We start from the raw sequence: 26,800 nt of genomic DNA on the forward strand, positions 1-26,800 counted from the left end.
TATTATATACTATACTATAGTATATACTATAGTATATACTATACTATACTATGCAGCCTATCAATCAGATGATATCTTAGTTTAGTTTATAGATATAGCATGGAACCTCGACCCACCGAGTCCTTGCTAAGCAGCGATCTCCACACCGTAACACCAAAGTCCACACTGACCATCCTACACACTAGAGGAAGTTTGCAGAACCCAATTAACCTACGAACCTTGGAGTCTCTGGAATGTGCGAGGAAATTGGAGCATCTGGAGAAAACCCATGCAGTCACAGGGGGAATGTGCAAACTCCGCACAGACAGTACCCGTAGTCAAGATCGAACCCGGATCTCCGGCGATGTGAGGCAGCAGCTCCACCAAAACGCCACTCCCAAATTTATGTTATTCATATTTCAACCAAATTACGATAAAATGGCTCCCGAAAGTTTACAAAATCTCATCTAAAAGAATCCCCAATTCACCACACCGATGGCAATCACAAAAATTCAATCAGAGATGTACCCTACACTTCACAGATCTTTCTGCACATACTATAATTCTGATGCTTAAAATTGATTCCAACTGACAGGTCTGATTCTACCTTTGCCTCCCTCCTTGAATGAATAGTTACAAATTTACAATCCAAACCACATTTACTGAAATCAGATTTTTGGGAAATTATACCCAATTTATTTGTAATTTCCTCAGTCTGAAATCCTGGAAACTTGTCTATCTTATCATAACTCCCCTTAAATAATTTTGCATATTGAATTCACAATACTACTTCCTTAGCTCTTATTTAGCTCTTTTTATTGCTGTGACAACCGGCATCAATAAAAGTTGCTTCGCAAGACTGTTGTTTATTTATTTGTCCATTGTAGCACAACATGCAGTTTCTTACTGAACCCAGTTCCTTTAAATGCTTCAAAGCATTTAAAGCAATTAGGTTTAATCTTTTGTCTATTGTCGATCTCCATTAAGTCTATATTCTCCTGCAATTACCAAGACTTACTCTGAATTCCCACTTCTGGCAACACACAGTAAATTCATGTTTTTCAGGTATTTGTGCATCCAGAATTTTCATGCAACTGGAAAAAATTCTAAGAATAATAAGCAATTTAGTTTAGTTTATCAGTTTAGAGATACAGCGCGGAAACAGGCCCTTCGACCCACCGAGTCCTTGCTGAGCAGCGATCTCCACACCGTAACACTATCCTACACATGCTAGGTAACATTTTTACATTTACCAAACCAATAAACCCATAAACCTGTTTGTCACTTAGTGATCCCCATCAGTCTAGAGTGCATCAGCCCCACATGTATTTACAAATGCCAGGCTGGTTCCAATAGTGTTACATAAAGTGTAAATGAATTTTGCCCATCTATCCACTACATCAGATAACAATACTCCCGACAAAGGTATGAAATGCAAATGTTCTTTTAATATCAAAAACAGAAAGTAGAAGCAGGTAAAAGGCCTGAAAAAAACTAAAAATAGTATTGTTCTTATGGAAGAATTGAACATTGATTCCTCAACACTTTGTTACATTACTTCACAAAGTCCAGTTAATGAGTTCCTCCTGGACGCAAAGCTACATACAAGTTTTGAAAAGTGCCATGCAACATATACAGTGAAGGATGACAATCAAGATCACACTTTATAGGATTAGTTTTCCTTAGAGTACCGAGGACATCTCAGGGATAATGCTATGGAAAAAGTAGAGGAATTTTATAAAAAATGAATCTTTTAAAGATTCAGTGTGGAATTCAAAAATTAAATGCCTTTAGTGAAAAGAAAACTAGCAGTAGAGGCATTTTGTGAAACTTAAGGATTTAGCTGTTGAATAATCTGGCTGTCGAGCATATTTATGATGCTAATGAAACAAGGTTAATGTGGTACTGCCTTCCAAACACAACATTAACTGCTTTTAACATGCTTTTAAACAAAAAAATCTCTCAAATATACATGTGCGCAATTGCCACATGAATCCTGTAAAGAAGTCTCAACAACACATTGTGTCTTAACTATAGTTTATTAACAGTTCACAAACTACTGCTCTAGCTGTACGTGGTCTGTCACCGGAGCTAAAGAGAGCGGGCTAAGGGTGGGAAGCATGCAATTATACACCTAATAGGGGGAGTGGTTAGTGGTGGTGAGGTCACTATGTTAAAGGCACATGCACTAGCCATCTACAAATCCATCATGTGCAATTGTTATCAGGAAGTATTCGAAACCAAGTTTTACAGATATCATTCATCTCCCTGTCGATTATCAAAAGAATGCCAAAATGGATGAAGATACTTGTATAGATTCATCATGTTTTTGACAAAGCATTGGTGTACAAAGGTTCCTGAAGACAGCAAAGAAATGTTTTTGTTAGATAACTCTGCACTCATTCTTCTGCAAAAAACATTGTGAAAGGACATTTTTTTGTTATTTTTCTCCCTGGCCGGGTGACAAATTTAATTCAGCTTATGGGTCAGGGCTTAATACAAAATGTGTGCATTTTGTAACAGAATGAAAGTGATGATGGATGAGTGACAGAGGAAAACATTTACTGGTAAATTGCTGTCAAAAGGATTTTAAAATGTGTTAAAACTTGTTGAGCAACGAAATGGCATTTCTGCTCACACGGTAATGCAGATTCATCTTCTTCATTTACACTTTTTGCATGATATAAAAAAGTAATGTAAGCAAGCGTATATAAAGGTAACAAGCCTAAATCTTCTCAGCCATGTCTTTAAAAGTCCTGTGGAAATTGATGAATAATCTGCATTGCCATTTTGACATTTAGAATTTAATGATTTTAGTTTAAATGATACCCTAACCTTTGCTAGGACATGCATAAAAGTCCATGCATAGCCTATATAAAGTTGATTTGCTTTTATGAACACATGTTTAGTGAATTTAGTTTAGTATTACATAAAATAAGTGTAAAAAAACAGGTTTTGTTTATTTATGTTAATACCCAAGGGCAGTGCAGTTGTAGGCCTATTAGAGCAACATCCTCTTTGAACATTTGGCACATCATGTGATAGTGAATAAGAAAGGTCTCGACCAGAAATGTCACCCATTCCTTCTCTCTAGAGATGCAGCCTGTTACTCCAGCTTTGTGTGTCTATCTGCAGCCATTCATTTGACTTATTTTTCCTGTTGTACAGTAATTATGTTTAGCATTAACATACAATTGCTGTATATAGACATTTTAATATTTATAGGGCAGCTAAGTGCTATACAGTTCAGTAATTTATTTGTATGTTCATGCATAGAATAGTGGAGTGATACAAAACAAATGAACATTTCTCATGTAACTGGCATCCCACATGGATGCCAGATGGCTGAATATGTGCGGCACAAAAGTATTTTCAATGAAATCAATTCATGTTAACTCTAGCTCTACAGCTCTCCCCATTGATTACACTATTACAGCGATCAGACACTAATCAATAACAAAAGCAGAAAATGTGAGAAATACTCAAGGCAACAGGAACAAGCTAGGGTTTCATGGTATTATGCCCTTTACAAAATTGCCTGGTTGATAGATTAATGGGGGCAATTGGAGAGAGAGTTAAAAAAACAGGGGAAGATGTAAAGCTGTGAGATACAGGTCAGAGCTATTACAGAGAGTCAGATCAGGCAGTACTTGTAGAGAAAGAAAAACTCATTTAACATGACAAACATAATCCTTGGTACAGGACCGGTCAGTGCTGATTCAAAAAGACAAAGCAAGTTATTGCAATTATTAATTTCAATATTTAGAACTGAAGATTACAGTGTCTAAACAAACAACGAGGACCTTAAGTCCGAAGAAGGGTCTCAACCCGAAACGTCACCCCTTCCTTCTCTCCAGAGATGCCGCCTGTCCCGCTGAGTTACTCTAGCATTTTATGTCTATCTTTGGTTTAAACAAGCATCTGCACATCCAGAGACCCAAACAGGATGAAGCAGAGATTCAATTAAGCATCATCCAATCAAGGATATTACATCTAGCACGCACAACATGGTCTCAAAGTCATATAGAGACAAAGCCTTTGCCCACGAAGTGCGTGATGAGAAATGCGGATTCAAAATCCTATACTAATCACGGTTGAAGCCTTGCAGTGCAAAAGGCATGCAGCCAAAATGGTAAGCTCAAAACAAATAATATTCCAACAGCCAGCTAACTATACCCCAGGCTTAATCAGCTGTCATAAAAGTAAATGTTTGTGAATGTCTTGGACATTCATGAATAGATAAAAATTATAAAAAATAAATTAAAACATACCACTCGAGAAAATTTTAATCCATTTAAAAATGCTTATTAAATATTAGCATCAATACTGACACTCGTGTTGACAGCCTTGCAGTGCTGGAAAAAGTCATGCAGCCAAAATGGTAAGCTCAAAACAAATAAATCTTCCAACAGCCAGCTAACTATACCCCAGGCTTAATCAGCTGTCATAAAAGTAAATGTTTGTGAATGTCTTGGACATTCATGAATAGATAAAAATTATAAAAAATAAATTAAAACATACCACTCTAGAAAATTTTAATCCATTTAAAAATAACAAGAATAATTAAATATAGAGCATCTGAATTACTGACACTCGCCTCTTTCCCTTGTAGCTCTTTTCAACACCTCTCAATCAATAATAAGAATGGAATTTTCAATATGCTGGAAAATGGCATTGCATTGCAAGACCAATGTCACATCACAGTGAGGAAATTACTGGCAAAGCACCGATCAAGAAGTTCAGGACATGTTCACGAGGGAGTCCTTACAGTTTCAGAGGGAAGTGCTGGTGTTGCACAAAGGACACCTAGCATTTCTCACCAAAATCAGATGAATTAACATAAATTGTCAAGCTGTTAGTCTTGGAATATAGGTAACCAAATAAAATAACCATTTTGGGCTATTTATTCATTTATACCCTTATAATACCAGCACACCAATTTGGTGCAGTGCTTAAAATAGGTCACAATATGTTTGTCACTGAGTGCTGTAATGCCACATTTCAAGATTTTCAATGGGCAACATGAAATTGGTGTAGATCAGTTTTATTTTATATAATTTAAACATGATAAGCTTAAGTTTTAAATCTTAAGAGTCATGGAATCATACAGCGTGGAAACAGATACTTCAGCCCAACTTGCCCACATCGACCAACATGTCCCATCTACAAGAGTCCCACCTGCCTGCATTTGGCCCATCTCTCTCTAAACCTGTCCTATCCATGTACATGTCTAATTGTTTCTTAAATGCTCTTAAAATTGAAAAATACTACTCGTATTCAAATTTCACATTTTAAAATAATCCACTCCTCTCACCTTGTAATAAATTCTTCCCTGCAATTCAAAGTAGCAGGACTATTTTTAAAATATAATCAATTTACCTTTTTGCGCTCTTTCTGCTCACGGTGCCTGCGCACGAGCTGGCTTCCTTTGCGAGAGATGATTGCCATGTCGGATGTGGCATCTTTTACTGGAATCACTGGCTCAGGCTGTCAAAAGAAAGAACAGCATTAAAAGCATAATCAATGGAAGAAAAATAGGTCATTTTGTCCTTCAAGCCTACCGTATCATTCACCAACATCATGGCTGCTCTGCCATTTTCCTCCTTCAACCCCATATTCCTCAATTCCCTTATATTCAGAATTCTATTGTTCCGTTTAGTGTGAAATAAATGATAGAGTGCCCATGTCTCTCCAAACATTGGCCACCCTTAGAGTGAAGATTATTCTGAGACCGACTTATTCTAGACTTCTCAGCCAGTGGAAACATAAACGCAGCATCCAGTTTATCATGCCATGTTAGAAGTACAGTCTTTTTACAAGTACCTGAATTCTGGAAACTCAAATCCTCTTGAGATAAAGGCCAACGTACCATTTACTGTACTGTTACATTTCCTTTCAATAACTTGCATGCAAGAACAATTAGAAAATGGATAACGGCCAGACAAATGAGCAGGAAAGTATTTCTGGAACCTTCAGGGTCAATTTTGCTCTGAGTTTCCTCGTTGCCAACCACTGGGAGCAATGTTTCCTCAGAGGTGTGCAGTCACTCATGGGCACAGTTCTCGACATCATGCTGCATTAGACAATTTTCTCATCACCGTTTGCCCCTTTGATCAATTACCATAAATCTGTTGTCTCATCACTTACACTTCTATCATCTGACTGAAGTAGCTTTCCTTATATACTATATCATAATTCTTTATGATGGTGATCGGCTCCATTAAATCTTCCTTTACACTTCTATACTCCAAGCATATTCCCAGATGTTCAAGCTAAATGTGCCTGAAGTTCAACATCCATTGGAACGTACTCTGCATTCACGCCACATTAATCAGTTCCTTCCTAAAGTGGGCTGCTTAAAATTATATAACCATAGCTGGGTTTCAAGTGGAAATGTAAAAGTTCAGCACAATTCTATTCATATTTTTGTATCCGAACACATTTCAAACATGTCTGTGAACCAATTAACACACTACAGGTGCACTAAAGCTGGCAGCATACATTACTTCCGGGATAGATTTGGAACAATGCCACCCCTGTGAATATTTGAAGAAATGGTTTTTTGCTGGGTACAAAATTATTTTTTTCTTTAAATATTTTAAACTATTAATCATTTCCAAACATTAAAAATCATACTTCCCTTTGAAAGGAACATAACGGCTGGCAGCCTAACATAGATCTCTTGACTCCAACATTATTCTATATAGACAAGTTTAGGACTGGAGTTTGTTAAAAAAAAATAACACAGCTGGCTGTGGACTTACTTGTTTGGTGAAGACAATTCGTCCATCCAGGAATGGCGGGACTAAATTATGTACTAATAAATGAACTCTAGTTGCATTGTCCTCTTCGAAATCTTCATCCACTTCCAGACGTTGAACCACACCACTGGTTAACATTCGATTTGTTTCCCATCGCTCATTATCCTACAAAACAGCCATTTAGCAACAATTAATAAATTCTGACATATTCTTCAATCAATTGTACCGTATGAGATTAATGGAATCAAATGTCTGACTACAATTTTGTTAACAAAATATAACTCGGCTTCAGCAAGAATCTAATGAAAAATAAATCTAACTCGGGAAAGGGCTTGAATGCAATGTGGTACAAAATGTGATACAGCTAGACAAATATTTGACAAAACCAAATAAACCTCTTGATAATTATCAAGTCTTTGACAAACCTGAATTTCAAGGAAACCAACATTGAATTCAGCAAGGTAACACCACAAGTTTTAAAACTTGTCTCAAAATATAATCTTAGGCAAGTTTTTGGTTAACGTGTGCGTCTTAAAATTGCATACTCTAGAAATAGGTTTACATTTTACACTTTTTTTTCTGGAATCTTTCAACAAATTGGGGTAGCGAATAAACAAAATATGATCTGTACCTCATTAATCTGTCTCTTCTGAGCAGAAATTCTTTTCTGAGACTGTTTTTGCAATAATTGTTCCCGTTTCTTCACATATTCTTCTGAAGTGTATGCTAGAGGATTATGAAAGTCATCATGTCCTTCGTCCATCATGTACCAATCTCTATCTGCTTGCTACAGACATTTCAAAAACACAAACAAGATAGAACAATAATATAATTGTTTATCAAATAAAACTGAAAATTAGGTTTTCACTACGCTCCCAATTTTTTACAGATCAAGGATTCTGTAATGATTCAATTTTGATGTAAATAGTGCTGCCATAAACATTAGAACGGTATACACATCTTCAATGTACATATTATCAATAGAAAATCATGTTTACATGTAAAGAAATCTTTGCAGGAAGACTTAGCAACTTACACCATACCAGTGATCACAATCCTACTGTCAATAAGTAATGTGAAAGGAAATTTGGCTCAATGACTAATTTTCAGGACCTCCTCGGTTATAATGTACTCAACCTTGCATTCAAAATCACGGACTTGAGAAGATAATTTAAACTACTGTAAAAATCTGATAGTTTGGCACCCTTTGAAACTTTGAGAGGGCAGGAAAGGGTTCCCACTGAGCAAGATGCTGAACCATTGGTATTTCTGGACAGCTGGGTATCGGATTTTCAAAGTTTCACTGTTTCAGGCTTGTGCAGTGCTCTTGAACTGCAGAATGAACACAGGTGCTGTCTCTGAGACATTAAACCTTTCTTATTGTTAAATTGAAAGGAATCTGTAGCACTATTCAAAAGAAGTGTCTAACCCAATAGCATTCCATAACTGGTTATTTTATTTTGTGTTGCACGTTTGACTCAATTGCAACGGTGATGAAATTAAACGGTAGATTCATATTGCAAAATAATGCAACCATATACTTAATTTTAAGTGGTACTTTAAGTCAAATCGATTCTCATATGCACAAGGGCGGTGAGGTACACAGTGAAAATCTTGCTGCAGCAGCATCATAGGCACTGACTCAAACACACAAAAACAAATTAAACAAAGATCACAAAAAAGGCTGTAAGGCAGTAAAATTGAAAAAACTATGCAAAAATAAAAACATAAGTGAAAAACAATTCTTTCCATTGAAAAACAAATTTACAACCTGATGAAAGGAGATTTACACAAAGTGTAAATCCTAGATTTTATGTTTTTATTTCAATTTTCAGCATTTTCACCCTGAATATGTCTTGACAAGATAAACCCAATAGCACCATCGCCATAGGAGAAATTAATGGTCTACAACAATAACCACAGACACATGAAAATTTAGCCCATAAGGTCCAACACTGCAGACAATGTTGGACCTTGATAAGGAAATGCTGGTTGATTACCTTCAACCACCCTCCCGAGTTGATTAATCAATACTGAGGAACTTGGGATGGGAGGGTGAGGGGGTCTCAAGTGCTAATGAGTGGATCATTAGCATTGCCACTGACTGATTTGGCTATGCCCTAAAGAACATGAATGCCAGGCTACATCTGTGGCAGGTGATGAATAAATTAATTGAAGGGATAAAACTAAATGAATGTTCCCACCAATCTCCCCAAGGCAAATACATCTGTCCATAAGTTGAAAGGCCAAAGTCTGATCTCCGCAGCAAGGTCACCCTCCATTGTGATGTGTGCTGCATAGGGGAGACCACAGTACACTTTGCAACAAGACTGAGTATATATGAAGCGTTATGGGCAATTCAACTGCTACTATCACAATCTCCAACCTCAAGGGCCAACATGTCCTTCAATATACCGCTATTATTATGACAGGGGGTTAAAGGTGGTCCATTGGAGCATACTGTGGGCAGCACAAGGTTTGCAAAAAGACAGACCCAAGTTGAAGTGCTAACACAAGCTCCTAAACTGCAAAAGTAGTGTGCTGTAGACCTAAGCAATCCGAGGATCATCTCATCAGATCAAACATGGAAACAAGGAACTGCAGACGGTGTACATAGGCGAGATCCTGCGCAGACTCGGCAACCATTTCGCTGAACATTTGCGCTCAGTCTGCCCAGGCCTAGTGGATCTCCTGGTTGCCAGACTGACAGTCCTGTCCTGGGCCTCCCCCATTGCCAGAGTAAGGCCACACTCAAACTGGTGGAACAGCACCTCATATTCCACATGGATAGCTTACTATCCAATAGAATGGACATTGCATTCTCCAATTTTAGGTAACTAATTTTAGGTTGGTAGATTAATTGACCACTGTAAATTACCCCTTGCATGCAGGCGAGCGGTAGAATAAGGTGGGAGAATGTGGGGACAATTTTTTTTTTTTTAAATTGTATTAATGCAGGATTAGTATGAATGGGTGACCGATGTTGTCAAGTATTTGAAAGGATGAAGTGCTGTATCTCTCTGTGACTAAATTAGGAGCAGGATAGAAAATATCTGTGACAAATCAAATATAATGTATAAAAATTGAGATTATTCCTTTAGATACAAATAATAGACTGTTACTATTAATAACTACTATATTAAATGGTGGACGACCATATCATGTTAGTGTTCAAAGATAATTGGATGACCCTCAGCAAAAAAAACGATAAGTTCACTACTTGCATGTTTCCATGTTAAGAGGGCAAACGTATGATGCCATTTGAAACAGCGCAACACAGTAATCTGCTACAATTGTACAGGGCTGCAGTCAAATCACAGCTGGAGTGCTGTGTAGTTTTAGTCTCCTTATTCAAGGATGGACAAACACACCTTGAAGGCAATGTACATGTATTTACAAGATAGATTCTTGGGATAACACATTAAGCAGGAAGATTTCTCCAATTTCTAAAAAATGTTCAACTTTATTGAAACATTAAAAACTCCAAGGAAAGTTCATTGAATAAATGCTGAAGGGATATATCCCTTGGTGGAGCAGAATTAAACCCGCAAAGGGATATTCTCAGGGTAAAGGATTAATCACATAAGACTTACGATGAGCAACTGTTACTCAGAAAACGGAATCCTTTAATTCTCTAAAGTTGTGAATGCTGAGATATTAAGTATATCTAACACTGAGAGTTTGGGGTGACAGAACAAATCAATGGTTATGTGGACCAGGCGTTTAAATTATATTCAGTCATTACTGAATAGCTGAGCAGGCTTGAGGGGCCATAATGGCCTACCTCTACACAAATTTAATGTAGTTCATATAATCCATGAACAAGTGCTATGTGCACAATTCTAATGAGCTCCCTCCAGAGTTCCTCACCATCACACAAGCTAACTTCAATCAATTCAACCCCTGAAAATAAAACTTAGACTTCTGAATGCAGCAAAGTCTACGGAAGACAAAATCTCGGCTGCAGCATTGAAGGCCTGCGCACAGAATTACCTAGATCTCCAGCAGAGTTACAATTCTGGCATTACCCAAGTATATGGAAAGTTGCCAAGCTGTGTACAAAAGGAGAGATAAATCTAATTCAACTAATTACCACCGAGTGAGTCTACCGTCCATTATGAGGCCACTACAGGTTTGTCCTTGGCATTAGGGTGAGGGTTATCAACACAAACATATTCATTAATAACCCACTCACTAAAGCCCAATTAGATTCAGAAAAGGAGTTCCATTTAAAGTAGTCAATGGCTAGTAAAGGGCCGAATGACCTACTCCTGCACCTATTTTTTTATGTTTCTATGTTTCTAAAGGAAATGCACATCTGTGATTGGAGTCATACCTTACCCAAGGATAGTTGTGATTCTAAATTGGGCGAAGGCTAATTAAAACAGCATTAGGCAGGAAATGGAAATAGATTGGTTCAATGGTGCTTTATTGTCACATCTGAGAAGTACAAATGCAGTGAAATATTTTTCTTACAAACTGCCCAGTAGACTATCACCATACCACACCCCAATTAGTAGTTGTACATAAATAGTCCACTGAACCCACATGCAATAGATAACCTGTCTTGGTGCCCTTTTCAAAGTCCAGTCCACTCTAGTTGTTATAAGAGGTGCCCGATTCAGACCAGCCACAGGCTGCTGTGGGCCTCCAGCCTCCTATTTCCTTGGTCAACTAGCAACCGATGCCTGCTCCTCATCAGTTCACCCTTGTCCCACAGCTGACCTCGCAGATGTGGTAGGTCCAACCCCGGTTTCCTCCTCTCCTACCAGACTTGCTCCTCTCCTGTCGCATCTGGTCGTCATCGCCGGCTCCATCCTCCATAAAGAGCAAACACATCTTTGATTTGTTTTTCTATGACTCTTAGAGCAGCCTCAATGCCATTTCTATGAGCAGCCTCGATGCCAGACGTGCTGGCAACAGTGGATATCTTTTGAGTACAGACATCCAAGGTCCAAGATATCATCATACTTGAACATCTCGGTATAGTTTCTTCCCTCCGTGTTCAAAACAGTTTCCTTCTCTCCTCTCCTGTTGGCCGTTTCATTCAAGAAGCGACGAGCGATTCCTCTGGTCCCACAAACAACTGCGTTTTGTGCCACTGACATAATTAGTGAGAAGTCAAAGTGCACCTTTATGATAGGCAACTTCAGTTTAACCTCACACAAAAGACTATGTTCCATTATATTTATAAGCCACAAAAGCTGGATGTAATTTTAACTACATTTACACTCGAGTCTTCGATCTTGCCTGTGGTATCATTTTTTAAACTCATTTCCTTGCTGCTCTTTGTAGACTCAAGACTGTTCAGAAGAATCATGGTCGATGAGTTCATGTTACTTGTCTTCATCTTCCTTCTCCACCAGTTTGTCTGGATCATCTCCGGCCTCCTCTTCCTCACTTACATTTCCTCATCCTATTTTTAACACTCTTTGGCATCTGTGGCGTCAGTGTGTCCTTCATCTGCATCAATGATTTGGACCTCCTCCTCACTAGCTAGTTTGGGGAGTGGCTGCTTGAGGGTAAATCCACATATAACTTGTTGGAGTCTTTCAAAGGCCAGCTGGTTAGTCCAGGGTGAGCATTTTCCTGTGTGGTTGAAAGATGCGGTGCCAAAGTTCAGGAACCTTGGATGACAAGAGATCTTGTAAAGTCAAAATTCAAGGTGAAAATAAAACTGAAATTGGACAAGGCCCTAGAGTAATGTAAAGGAAGCAAGAAATGCTCTTGGCAAGTAGGATTAAGGAGCACCCTTTCCCCAGAAACACTCTTATTTTTAACAGATATATTAAAAGTAGGAGGGTAGGTCCACTCAAGGAGAAAGAAGGGAATCCACATCTAGTGTCAGGGTGAACAAGGGAGAGAGGGGGAGAGGGGTGAAAAAGGAGGGGGAGGGGGAGGGGGAGGGGGAGGAAGGTGCAGAGGAGGTGGGGAGGAAGAAAGGTCAGCGCTCCTCGGACAACATCGCTCCGCTGCCTTGGCCGTCCCTGTCCAACGCCAAAGTGCCCCTCCTCCGCCAGCCGACAGGAAGGTGCGGGGCGGAGCTGAGCGGTGCTGCTCAAAGATCCTATAGTTCTTCACGCCTCCCCCTCTCTCCCCTCTCTCTCCTCCCTCCTCCCAGCCTTGCGGGCGGGGATGTTGTGAAAGTGCCGTTGGCGGATTTGCAAGCAGTGACCATTATCAGGGTGATAGCGGTCTCTGCTTGCAAATCCGCCAACATTGCTTTCACAACCCCTCTCACACGCCGAGGCCGGGAGGAGGGAGAGAGGGAGGGAGAGGGAGGTTCCTTCGGACGGGCGAGGTGCGGGAGGAGGAGGCGATGCAGCTGCTGCCGCTGCTCGGAGCCCGTCATTCGTTTTGACCCTTCGCCACCACGCACCTAGTATCTTTGCCCCACAATCAAAGATACTAGACGAATGCAGCCGCCGCCGCCGACACGAAACGTCACGTTCTTATTCTCCAGAGATGCTGCCTGACCTGGAGTTACTCCAGTTTTTGTGCCTATCGGTATAAACCAGTATTTGATTGCCAAGCTGGGCAAAATGAGTCGGCATTTAGGTTGCCCGGCTGCATTTTGAGTGGTCAATGGCACCCGGGCAACCTCTAATTTCAAGCCCTATAGCAGTACATAAAATTTTAAAGAGACATATTTAGCTGATGGAGACATTTTCCACATTTAGAAATGCCAAATACTAAAGGGCATAGGTTTATGGTAAGAGGCAGAATGTTTAAAGTAGATGTGCAAGACAAATATTTTATATCTAGAGTGCCAGGTGGCTCGGTTATGCTGCCAGGGAGGTGGTGGAAGCAGATATGTTGATGTTCGAGTTCCATGTTCCATCACACACCTGACTCTTCAGTAAAGTAAGTAATCCATTTCTGATGCAGCAAGATTCAGCAATGACCTTCAAGTGTGAGGGGGATGGAAATGACAGCATTTGCATGATACAAATGTTGAGCAATGACTACTTTAGACTTTAGAAATATAGCGTCGAAACAGGCCCTTCAACCCATGGAGTCCATACCGATCACATGTACACTAGCACTATCCTACATTCTAAGGACAATTTACAGAAGCCAATTAACCTGCAAACCTGTACATCCTTGGGAGTACGGGAGAAAAATGGTGCACCTGGAGAAAACCCACGCGGTCACAGAGAGAACATACAAACTCCATACAGAGAGCACCCGTAGTCAGGATGAAACTCGGGTCCCAGGCGCTGCAAGGCAGCAACTCTACCGCTGCGCCACTGTGCAGCCACAACTAACCGGAAAGCCAAAGTACTCAGTTGATTTTCAACAAGTTCTACATGGTCACAATCCTAGAGATCATAATTAGCCAGAAAATAAATTGGACCAGGTCTGTAAAGACTGTTAATACAAAAGCATCAGCAATGGTATCTGACGCCAAATGACTCAACTCCTGACTCTACAAAGCCTTTCCACATTTAGAAAGCAAAGAGTAATGGATTACTGTTCATTTTCCTGCACAAGTCTATTATGTAAGATGACTTACACCATCTGGAACAAAGGTGTCTGCATGATTAACACCTTGACTAAAAGGATTACAGCTGTTAAAGATGTACGTCACTTTCTCAAGAACAATTAGGAATGGGCACATGCTTTGTCAGCATTGGCCATCTATCTATATATTACTAAAAGTCTGTTCTTGACCGGTTTTGGCCATCTGTGCTGCGATTTCCGAGAGAACGCCGCCATCTACGGCCGTCATTTTTGGCCACCTTGCTCAGAGCCCCCCTTCGCCGTATATGTGCCGAGGATTTTTCCCGTCGATGAAAAATTAGAGATATTAATGATTTTACAAATTTCCCCATTCTCTCTGCTGCCCTTGCTGGCGGCAGGGAGGAGGGACTATAAAACCAGGAAGTGGTGTGCCTCAATCAGTGTCTGCAAGCTGGTGGAAGGCAGAGGGTTACGTTTCTCTGAGCTGTGAATAACACTAAACACATGTCTACTCAAATGTAAGTGTCCTTAGTGGTTCTAAAACGCTTGCAGAATGTGTCTATTGGTTCTAAAATGTTTGCAAAAAGTGTTTATTGGTTCTAAAATGTTTGCAAAAAGTGTCTCTTTTGGTTCTACGATGCTTGCAGAATGTGTCTTTTTTGGTTCTAAAATGTTTTAGTTCCCCCCCTTTTTCCCCTTCCCCCCCCCCTCTCCCCTCCCCCCCTCTCTCCCTCCCCCCCTCCACCCTCTCTTTCTCTCTCCCGCTCTCTCTCCACCCCCCCCCCCCCCCTCCTCCCTAATATAATATATCTTTTCCTCTCCTCCCCTCCCCCCCCTCTCCCCCCTCTCTCCCTCTCCCCCCCCCCCCCCTCCCCCCCTCCCCCCCTCCCCCCCTCCCCCCCCCCCCCCCCTCCCCCACCCCCCCTCCTCCCCTAAACCCCTCCTTCCCCCTCCCCTCACCCCCTCCCCCCCTACTCATTACACAAAGGAAGCAAGTGAAAGTTTAACAAAAGCTTAACTGTGCAGAAGTTCTAATAATTTTCAAAAGACAAACAGCAATGTTAAATTCTTTTTGAAACATTTGTTTTAAATTAATGCACCTTACCCTTTGATCTTCTTCCCATTGTCTTTGCTCATCTTCATTCTCAAAATAAATGCCATCTTTACCATCCTCCCTTCTACCTAAATTAAATTGAGATATTTACAGTTTAGTCGAATACAGCAAATCAACCATAGCTGCAGTAGAGGGCGAGACTTTCAATCACAATTTGATTACGTTAAATTTCCAAATCTACACACCTTTGGAATGTGGGAAGAAACCGGAGCACCCCGAGAAAACCCCCACACTCATAGAGAACCTACAAACTCCGCACAGACAGCACCCGTAGTCTGGATCAAACCCAGGTCTTTGGCATTACGAGGCGGCAGCTCTATCACTGTGCCAGTAAGCATTCCGTGGAATTCGGAAGAACAAGGAATTACGTGATTTTAAGGGAGCTTGACAGGTAGATATCGGAATGTTGTCACTAAGGGTGCAATATTACGCTTGTGTAATATTACACCCTTTGTGAAAACGTGTAATATTAATAAGGTTTTAAAAGAACTATATCAATAGCAGGAAAAGCATCTAAAACTATACCTTTGCCTTTGGAAAGTCGCGGCGTTGCCCCCAGATGCTTTCTGTCATCAGCCCATTCATTGTATTTATACGATGGCGTTGGTAAAGGTGTATCCTCTTCATAATGGTTCCTTCTAGATCTGAACCAAACAAGACATCCATATACCATTATTCCCTTCATATTCAAGTACTTACCCAGGTAGTAAACTCTAAAATAGTCTATGGTGGCAAAATATACATTACAAAACAGAATGAATCATGGTACTTTGGATTTGTTAAATGTTGTGGATATTGAAAGGCTATACAGCGCAAGCAATTCTAGTCCACGATATAATCAACTAAATAAGCATCTTTCTGTCAAGAAGCATTTTTATGTCACAGGGAAACAGAATCCACACCATCTCAAATAGCTTACAATAAATTATTTTCATTGGGATCTTTGCCATATCCACATTTATGACAATGCATGAAATATTAGCATAGAATACTGCATTATCATGCATTGCTGCCAAAGCTCTGTGTGCAATACTTAGATTGTGTTACTTATGCAATTTTTCAAAATTATAGTAAAGCACCTGTCCCACTTTCTCGAGTCCTCTGCCGAGTTGAAAGGACCTTAAAAAAAAAATCAAGATTTTGATCTAAGAACTCCTCCTCCCAACTATCTTTTTACTCGTGAACTTTTTTGTCATGCTGGAAAAAACGTCCCGACTTACCTGATGCCCCGAGTACCCACGGCTGGCATAACGAGCCGCTACGATATATCTACGGACTCCTACAGACATTCTCAGAGTTTGAATCAAAGGGAAAACGTGGGAGAATTTGTGAGTAACACGGGAAAGTGGGACAGGCCCTTAAAGAAATCCTTGTTCCTAAAACTTAACTCCAATGCAAATATTTAATGTAAATATCATACTGAAAATAAGTTGCCATTACACATTCAAAATAAACCATCTTTAAGTTACTTAAAACAGAATGACTTGGGTTGTCTTATATTTTCATCTTCCTCACCAATTTTTTCAGCTAACTACCTAGTCTATTCCAATTCCTCATTCACTCTTTGGTATCTCATACAAAGCAGCCAATAATCAGGTAGCAGCCCTGTCAATTCTTCAACATTGGGAAATGTTTGAAATCACTCAAAGACATCTGTGGGATTACTATCTATCTATCTGATTTGAGATCAGTTAGCATAGATCAATTAGGGCATGAACCCATGATATATTTGCTCTGGCTCTTCATCATGACCCATCATGGGAAATTGTCCACAATGAGCAATTTAACTATCACGATGTTTAAATTGTAGTTGGGTCTACAATAATCACGGCTAGTCTCTTCGATTGCAACATGCTTTATCAACAACACAATCAGAATTGTATTTTATCCCCATCAGATAGAAGTTCCTTCCTGAAAAGCTGAAGCAGCAGCCATAATCATAACACCACAGCCATCTGTACTTAAAGTATATTCTTTTCTTTGGATTTCCATACCTTTCTTTATCACGTCTCTCAGTATCCCGGCCTGAACTCCGATAACTTCTTTCACTCTTATCCAAATCCCTTTGCGAGGGAGTAGGAGATGGTGATTCCCATTGAGATCGATGTGAATAATAAGTTCCATTCCCACTGTCATCATCCTCCCAGCTAGATCGAGAAGGAGTAAGAGCATCTATAAAACAAGGCATTTCAACAGTAATGCAAAACATTAAAATCAGGCCCCTTTCATTTCATTCTAAGCCATCAAACTACCCACCACCCACATTCACTCTTGCTGCATCTTCTACATGAAAGAGCTGGAACCCAAGAATCTATTCCACATTTTGGCAATGCTGTTGGTAAATGTGAAATTGTTCTATAATTTTCTCATATTTAGCTTTTTTCCCCCCACTGGTCTAGGTGAAACCTCTGATGTGAACAGATTTTAAAAGCTAAGAGACAGGAGGCACCAATAACCCATTGGAAAAAGAGCAGTACAATGAGACGGCTGGAGATAAAGTTATTTCTATATTTAGGCAGACAAAAATGCTGGAGAAACTCAGCGGGTGAGGCAGCATCTGTGGAGTGAAGGAAATAGGCAACGTTTCGGGTCGAGACCCTTCTTCAGACTAGACACAAATCTAGTCAAATCGCAGGTCACCAAAATACATTTAGGGAAGAATATTATTAAGCAGAATAATTTAGATGGCTCAGCTAGATCATGAAATCTACATTCACACTTGTACCCAGTATCATCCGATATTTTTTTCGGTAACTCGCTTTTGATTCCAGCCTTTAATACACTCAATGAGTGAGATACTACCATAGTCCCATCAGAAAATATCACAAACCTCTGCCGAAGGGATATTTTATTTAAATCCTAACTGGTAAACTGCTTTCTTGGATCTTTGCCTGCCAGCTTCTGACAGAAGCATACGCTGAGAGACACTTATCCATCATCTTTTTTCAAACTTTTTCCACATCAAAACAATCATTCTTCAAAATTCCAGAGAATAAAGATCTATCTTATTCATTCTCGTTTGTCTGTGGCAGGAAAGTAAATAGAGTCAAAGTCACAGTCCAATCCTTGTGTTCTACCCATGGAGTGGAACAGACAATGCGACAGCCAACAGGAAGAAGCGGCAGCTGGTGAGAGGAGAGGGAGTTAGCATGGTGACCGAGCACATCTTGACACTGGCAGGGGCGAGAAGAAGAAAACCGTCGCCAGGGGTACAACATGAGCGGCCACAATAGCCATGTCAAACCGACCATACGGTGGGTAAGGAAGGGTTCACTAGTGCAAACCAGCATCAACGGCTCAACGGCACCTAGTTTGAAGATGAAACAACACAAAGTGCTGGAGTAACCAGCGGACCGAATCAGTCTGAAGAAGGGTTCTGACATCCTCTATCCATATTCTCTAGAGATGCTGCCTGACCTGCTGGGTTACTGCAGTTCCTAGTTTCAAAAACATAAAATGATAATACCATATTCGGCTAGAGTGGACAATCGGCAATAACAGACACCATTTCCCCCCCAACTATTGTCTGTTGCTACAAGAATTTATTGTATTTATGTTCTTATTGTCAAGACCAAAGAAGAGTGACACAGAAAATAAGAATAAATAAGCATGGAGAACAGATAAATAATTGGCAAATGAATGTCAACATGAATAATTGAGAGCTTTTACAATTGACAAGAGTAAGAGAGATCAGCTTATTTGGAAAATAATAATCTAAATGTAAAGTAGAAAAAGCTCAAAAGCAGAAACACACTAATCATCTAGGTTAATAGGGCCATAATAAAGGATTTATTTCCAGAGTCAGATTGGAAAATATTTAAACTCATCTTGTAATGAGCATTAGTTTGCCCATTATGAAACAGCATTTTGGCCACAATAGGAACATTGTGCCTAGCTCTGCGAGCCATCTCTTGGGGAAGGCTCCAAAGAGATTTACAAAAATGATTCTAGGAAAGAGAAACTGAACAGACTGGACAGACTGGAAAAGCAGATGTTGTAGTTCTTAAAATAGAACAAGTTACAATGGGTAGAACACAAAGGCTGGAGAACGTAAAGGCTAGGTCAGGCAGTGTCTCTGGAGGATATGGATAGGCGACATTACAGGTCTGGGCCCTTCATCAGACTGTTTCATGGAGGTCTGATGAGGTATTTAAAAGCCTTGAAGGGTATAGACGGAAATGAAAGAAAACACATTATCTCATTGGCAAAGGGGGAGGGGGGGTAGTCAAGAACTTTGGAACATAAAATGAGGATGATTTGCAGAAGAAACTGAGAATAATTCTTTATTATGCAGTCACTGTTTAGTGTCCAGAATGCACCGATGGCGACTGTATTGGATGCAGATTCAATAGTAACGTTCGAAAGTATCTGAAAGGATACAATCTGCAGGGCTTTGAAGAAATGACAGGTAAATGGGACTAGCTGGATTACTCTTACACAGAACCAGAATTGATTCTGTGGGCCAAATGGCCTTGTGATCTGAGAAGTGAGCAATAAAATCAAGCATTAATTGCATGAATCATCACTAATGTTTTTCCTCCTAGCCATTTTCCAAGTAAATAATGTAGACCGAGCAGGTCTACATTATTCAAAAACAAGCAGCAGATTAACTATTCAATAATAATCAAACTGCATAAAAAAGGTATAATTTCTCCACATAAAATTGGGAAACATTTTCATTCATTCTAAATATTGATCAATATTTGTGCTCACCTTTCAATCTGTGCCTGGGTGTGTCAGGTTCATCTTTTCTGCTATTTCTACTTCGATCTGAGGAATTGTCTCTGTACCCTCTCTCACTTCGCTCCAACCTGTCTCTGTCCTTGGCTCTGGAAGAGCTGGACCTGCTCCACTCTCGATCATCTAGAAAGAACAATATAAATAACCATATTATCAGGATGGAGCTAATTTACATTTTCCCAGATGAAGCCAAGCTATGGTAGAGCACTTGTAAAACTTGTATTTGACTACCAGGTCTGTAAGGCTCTAAATGTTTCTCTCCCTATTGTTTTTTTTGAATGGCATTATTACATTTTCCACTCTCCAATTACTTATTTCAATAATAAATTTTCAAATCTTAGCACTGAATATAATTTACATAACCAATACAAAGCAAACAGATGGCCAGCAAAATTGACCCTTTCTTTAGTAATGGAGAGAAGGCAGGTACGGGATACTGAGTTGGATGATCAGCCATGATCATATTGAATGGCGGTGCAGGCTCGAAGGGCCGAATGGCCTACTGCTGCACCTAATTTCTATGTTTCTATGTTTCTATGTTTACTTGAAAACTATTACTTTATTTTCAAGTGACATGCTTAATACTTAACATTTTATTTTTAGTGAAATTATTATTATTCCAGGAGTCTTAACATTTTCATTAAACGAACAATTCTAATTTGGTAATCAGACAATATAGAACAAATTCAAAAGTCATCTCAATGCATTCAGCATCATTAATGTTTCCTTAGCAATATGCTATCTGAGCAGATTTAAACCTTGAGTTATAAACTGTTTAAGCTTTTAAAAATTAAGAGAATCAAGGAATGTATGGTTGGTGCAGTAAAGTGGTACTGAGGTATTTCAGCCATGTGGCAATAAAGGCATGAGGGAACAAATGGCTTTCTCCAGCTTTTACAGTATCCTCCATAATGTTTGGGACAAAGACCCGTCATTTATTTATTTGCTTATGTACTCCACAATTTGAGATTTGTAATAGAAAAAAAAAATCACATGTGGTTAAAGTGCACATTGTCAGATTTTAATAAAGGTCATTTTTCTACATTTTGGTTTCACCATGTAGAAATAACAGCAGTGCTTATGCATGGTCCCCACATTTCAGGGCACCATAATGTGTGGGACACAGCAATGTCATGCAAATGAAAGTAGTCATGTTTAGTATTTTGTTGCATATTCTTTGCATGCAATGACTGCGATTCATGGACATCGCCAGTTGCTGATGTCTTCTCTGGTGATGCTCTGCCAGGCCCGTATTGCAGCCACCTTGAGCTTATGCTCATTTTGGGGGCTAGTCCCCTTCAGTTTTTTCCTTAAAAGGCATGCTTAATTGGGTTCAGATTGGGTGATTGACTTGGCCACTCAAGAATTTACCATTTTTGGCTTTGTTTATAGCAACTGGCAATTTGTTTGGGATCATTGTCTCACTCTAGAATGAACGGCCGTCCAATGAGTTTTGCGGCATTTGTTTGAATGAGCAGATAAGATGTGTCTATACACTTCAGAATTCAGTATGCTACTACCATCAACAATTGTATCATCAATGAAGATAAGTGAGCCAGTACCTTCAGCAGCCATACATGCCCAGGCCATAACACCCCACCACCATGTTTCATTGATATGCTTTGGATCTCGGGCAGTTTCTTCTCTCCTCCATACTATGCTCTTGCTATCTGTTAATCTTTGTCTCATCTCTCCACGAGACCTTTTTCCAGAACTGTGTTTGGTCTTTTAAGCACTTCTTGGCAAACTGTAACCTGGCCATCCTATTTTTGCAGCTAACCAGTGGTTTGCATCTTGCAGTTTAGCCTCTGTATTTATGTTCATGAAGTCTTCTGCAGACAGTGGTCATTGACAAATCCACACCCGACTCCTGAAAAGTGTTTCTGATCTGTCTGCAGGTACTTGGGGATTTTTCTTTATTATGGAGAGAATTCTTCTGTGGAGGTCTTCTTGGCCTGCCAGTCCTATTGCAATTAGTAAGTTTACCAGTGCTCTCTTTCTTCTTAATGATGTTCCAGTTGATTTTGGTATGCCTAAGATTTGGCTGATGTCTATAACAGTTTTATTCTTGTTTCTCAGTCACATAATGGCTTCTTTGACTTTCATTGGCACAACTTTGGTCCCCATGTTGATAAACAGCAATAAAAGTTTCCAAAGGTGATGGAAAGACTGGACGAAAGACTAAGTGCTGAGAGCTCTCTTATACCTGCATTAAGGAGTCATTTAAACACACCTGAGCAATTACAAACACCTGTGAAGCCATGTGCCCCAAACTTTATGTTGCCCTGAAATGGGGGGGGGGGGGGGGGGAGACGGGACTGTGTATAAACACAGCTGGTGAAACCAAAATGTATAAAAAAACACCCCTAAATATAATCTGACAATGTGCACTTTAACCACGTGCTATTTTTTTTTCTATTACAAATCTCAAATTGTGGAGTACAGTGGCAAATAAATAAATGATGGTCTTTGTCCCAAACATTGAGGGCACTGAACTTCCGATATGTTAAAATTAGGTTTTGCAGGAAATATAAATATCGAAGTTCCCAATGGCAGCAGAGCTGGAGTCCCAAAATATGACAGCAACATCAGGTAAAATGATACAGTGAATTTGATTCACCATTGCAACCACATTTATGACACAAATAAAAATAGTTAAAGACTTACCTCTATCCCTCCTTGATTCACGATCATGGTCTCTGCTTCGATCTCTTTTCTTTTCCTTATCACTGTCCTTTGAAGATGCATAAACTCCGTGTTCTCGGCGATCTCGTTCTCTTTGCCGATGACGTTCCTTAAACTCCTCGCTAACACCACCTGTGTGTGAAGGTGTCTCTGCACCAGAACTCCGATAATATCTGCAAGAAATTTAACAATATTTAAACAATGCTCATGTAAAATATAGTGCCATAACTATTGTTTACAGTTTTAACTTAAATAGTAACCATTCAATTGTATTTACTGAATATCAAAGCATTGCAAACAATTTTTCTGGCAATAATCTCTAGAATATTAATCAAAAATTTATTGCAAAAATAAACTTATATACTTTGCAAACAAATTAAATACAATCCACTTGTTAGCTTACGCCAGAACTTGCTAACAGCAATGAACCATTAACTCTTAATAATTATCCTGGGGGGGTCAAGGAAAGAGCGTTCACGTCACGGCCCTGTTTTCACTAATCTTTCCACCATCACGCACGATAAGCACAAGAAGCGCAAGACAGACGCCATTGTATGCTGATGCCGAGAAGTGCGTTCAGCTCTGGCTGAACACTTCTGATCTTGTGTGTGGACTCGATAAGAAGAAGTAGGAGCCTGGGCAATACATGCAGCAGCTTGGCGTTTTAGGAGAAGGATGGTGAGGATAATGGTGGTAGAGCAAGGCTTGCAAATAAAACAGCAAACAAGCACATGACAGTGGCAATGCAGTGCGGATGATCAGCCATAATCATATTTGAATGGCTGGCTCGAAGGGCCGAATGGCCTACTCCTGCACCTATTGTCTATTGAACAGATTTCAAACTTGTCAGAGTTGTACAGAATAGAAACAGGCACTTCAGCCGCCTAGTCTATTCCAACTATCATTCCTATCTATACTAATCCCACATGCCTGTATTTATTGCATATCCCTCTATACACCGCTAACTCAAGTAAATGTTGTTACTGTCCCTGCCTCCAAAACCTTCTCTGGCAGCTTATTCCAGATCCCAACTTCTCGGTATTAAAAATGTACCCTTCGGTTCCCCTTTATACCTCCTTCCTCTCACTTACGGCCTCTAGTTTTAGTCACTGCAACCATGAGAAGAATTTGCATTGTCTTACCCAAGATATTGCTTGTGTCATTTTACTTTGTTGAATGACATAGATGCTTTAAGCAAATTTGGACATAGTACAGCAGAAAACAAACAAAAACACAAAAGGTTTTATAAGCATTATTAACATTAGTCAACTAAAATGTCTTGCCTCTCCTTTTTCCCAGCTTTGGCAGTTTTACTATCGCTCTCCTCAATTGGGCCAAAGTCTTCCTTTCCTTCTTCCCAGTCTTTGTATGAAGACACCTTGGATTTCTTCTTTTCCTCTTTTTCTTCCTTCTCTTCTTTTTCTTTTCTCTTCTGAGCAGCCAATTTATCAAGCCCCAGTAGTGAGGCCTTTGGTGCTGGGGCTCGAAAGATGTGCTGATCATCTGTGGCACTCTTCTTTTTTATTATCAATCCCCCAATCTGATTGTCAGGGTCATAGCCCTCCAACCTGTGAATGGCATCATCATCATTCATGCTTGAAAGTATACACGCATAAAATCCACTAAACGGTCGTCTTTGCGGGAATTAGGTAAAGGCCCCTAAAAACAGGTTGTAAAAATAATTATTGCAAAAATTAATTATTAATTAAAATTACAACGATTAAAATTCAGCAGAGTGTGATTAAAGATAGTAACTGCAATTATTTATACTTGATAAAGTGTGTTATCCCACATTTGGGAGTTTATCTAAATGCAGATACCCTCAACATGACATGCTATCCACACATTCAGGTGCAAGGCCATCAAAACACCCTTTATTAAACTAGACAGGCTTTATAATACAAAACATTAATGTATAAGGTAATTCATACTCGGTAACAAGTTATGACCCTCAAAAGTCATTTCAGATAAATTAAATTGTTAAATCTGTTTCAACTATTCTACCATAACAGGTATTTCTTTGCACGTGTAGAATGCAACAGTAGAAGTCAAGCGATATGTAAAAATCTATTGAAATGACACTAGCAATGTGTACAATTATGGTAATCACATCACAGAAAGGATATATCTGCACATGTTGAGCATCATCCTGATATACTAAGGAGGCGACTGACAGATATTTGACTTGCCAACAAGAGGGGAGATCAGATTGGGGTATTAATGCCAGCCACTATTTTGTTGGCTCAAGGGGACGAGTGGTCTCCTCTGCCACTTCCAATGTTCTTGTGAACTTGCCATGGCATTTCCCACTTATGAGTGGCATAGACACGGTAGATGGTCAGTGTCGTTTTCCCAGATTGGAAATGTTGAATACTGGAGGACAAAGCTTTAAGATGGTAGGGAGAAAGTTTAAAGGAGGTTCACAAGGTAAGATTTTATTTTAAACACCAAGAATGGTAGGTGCCAAAAATGTGCTGCCAGATAATGTGGTGGAAGCAGATCAGGGGCAGCACAGTGGCACAGCTGTATGCTGCTGCCTTACAGAGCCAGAGACCCAGTTTCAATCCTAACTACGGGGGCTGTCTGTATGGAATTTGTACAGTCTCCCTGTGACGGCGTATGATTTTCCAGATGCTCTGTCCGGTTTCTTCCCACATTCCAAACAAGTGCAGGTTTGTAGGTTAATTAGCTTCTGTAAATTGTCCCCAGTGTAGAGGTGACCACTGGTCAGCAGGTACAGTGGGCCATGGGGCTGTTTCCAAACTATATCTCTAAACTAAACAGATACAACAGCAACATTTAAGAGACATTTAGGCAGGGGATGGAAGTATAAAGAACAAGTGCAGGCAGATGTGCAGTTTAAATTAACATCATGTTCATACAGATATTGTAGGCCAAAGAACCTGTCCCTGTGCTATAATGTTTTAACTTCCAAAACAGTTGCAAATGTAACATTGAAAGAGCAGAAACAATCAAATAAGGTGTGGACACCAAATTGTGAATTATCATGCAAATTCCCATTCTGCTGACCAAGGGCGATTTAAACCAAATAGAAACAGAACATTTTCAGTCCCACTCGAGTAAAGAAATAATTGTCAAGAGAATGCAGCAAAAGACAAAAGTAGTTAGTGTTCCAGGGAGTTTGAGAACAGATATATTTGCCGAGCTTTGCTGATGATCTAGTACTATTGTTATTCATTTTATTTGTATTGCTGGGAGTAGTGGTTTTCAAATTGTTTTTCAGATGACCTGTTTTAACCAATGAGATTCAATAATAATAACCAGATAACTAAAAATGTAATATAGGTAGTTAAACCACTTTAGTTAAACCTTGATAGCAAGGGTCAGAAGAAATTTATATATTTCAAGTAAATTTCTCTGTTAGGTTGTTAGAACGGGAAGATTCAGAGCAACCAGGGCAGACGTGTAACATGCAGTTATCATGAAGCCAAAGAAGTGAACAGCACAGAAACGGGCCCTCAGAATATCACTTCAATGACAGCCTTTTTGCCCATCTATGTTAATCCCTTTGACCCACTTTAGATCCATATCCTTCTATGTCTTGCCATGCAATTCTTCAGCTGTAGACCCATGCGTTTTGATCCACTCTCTACTGTACGTCCCACAAGCTCATCAGGCCTCCCTAGCTCATGCTCTTCCCAAAAGATTCTTAGAGCAGCTTGTAATGGAGCCGACCAGAGAAAAGGCAATTCTGGATTGAGTGTTGTCCAATGAACCAGAAATGATAAGAGTGATCATAATATGATTAGTTTTAATCTGCAATTTGAGAAGGAGAAGGTTAAATCGGAAGTGTCAGTGATGCAGTTGAACAAAGGCAGGAGCTGGCCAAGGTAGACTGGAAAGGTATCCTAGCTGGAATGACGGTGGAACAGCAATGACAGGCATTTCTGGGCATAATCCGGAAGACGCAGGATCATTTCATTCCAAAAAGGAAGAAAGGTTCTAAGGGGAGTAGGAGGCAACTGTGGCTGACAAGAGAAGTTAGGGATAGAATAAAACTAAAAGAAGAGATGAATAACACAGCAAAGAGTAGCCG

General features: G+C 39.8%; 1 protein-coding gene across 3 annotated transcripts in view; it reads right to left on the reverse strand.

Annotated features, from left to right (window-relative positions):
- Positions 1-26,800, reverse strand: part of dhx38 (DEAH (Asp-Glu-Ala-His) box polypeptide 38) — a 90,532-nt gene that overhangs the window by 60,245 nt on the left and 3,487 nt on the right. For all 3 annotated transcript variants that reach the window (XM_055648959.1, XM_055648961.1, XM_055648960.1), the window contains exons 2-10: positions 24,027-24,402; positions 22,726-22,916; positions 20,032-20,181; positions 17,313-17,490; positions 15,844-15,962; positions 15,310-15,386; positions 7,372-7,527; positions 6,744-6,905; positions 5,359-5,466 (exon numbers count right to left, since the gene is read on the reverse strand). In XM_055648959.1, the coding sequence (XP_055504934.1) occupies positions 5,359-5,466; positions 6,744-6,905; positions 7,372-7,527; positions 15,310-15,386; positions 15,844-15,962; positions 17,313-17,490; positions 20,032-20,181; positions 22,726-22,916; positions 24,027-24,337 (1,452 nt within the window). In that variant the 5' untranslated portion in view covers positions 24,338-24,402. The remainder of the gene's footprint in view (positions 1-5,358; positions 5,467-6,743; positions 6,906-7,371; positions 7,528-15,309; positions 15,387-15,843; positions 15,963-17,312; positions 17,491-20,031; positions 20,182-22,725; positions 22,917-24,026; positions 24,403-26,800) is intronic.

Source organism: Leucoraja erinacea, chromosome 17 (genome assembly GCF_028641065.1).
Source record: "Leucoraja erinacea ecotype New England chromosome 17, Leri_hhj_1, whole genome shotgun sequence".
NCBI lineage: Eukaryota > Metazoa > Chordata > Chondrichthyes > Rajiformes > Rajidae > Leucoraja > Leucoraja erinaceus.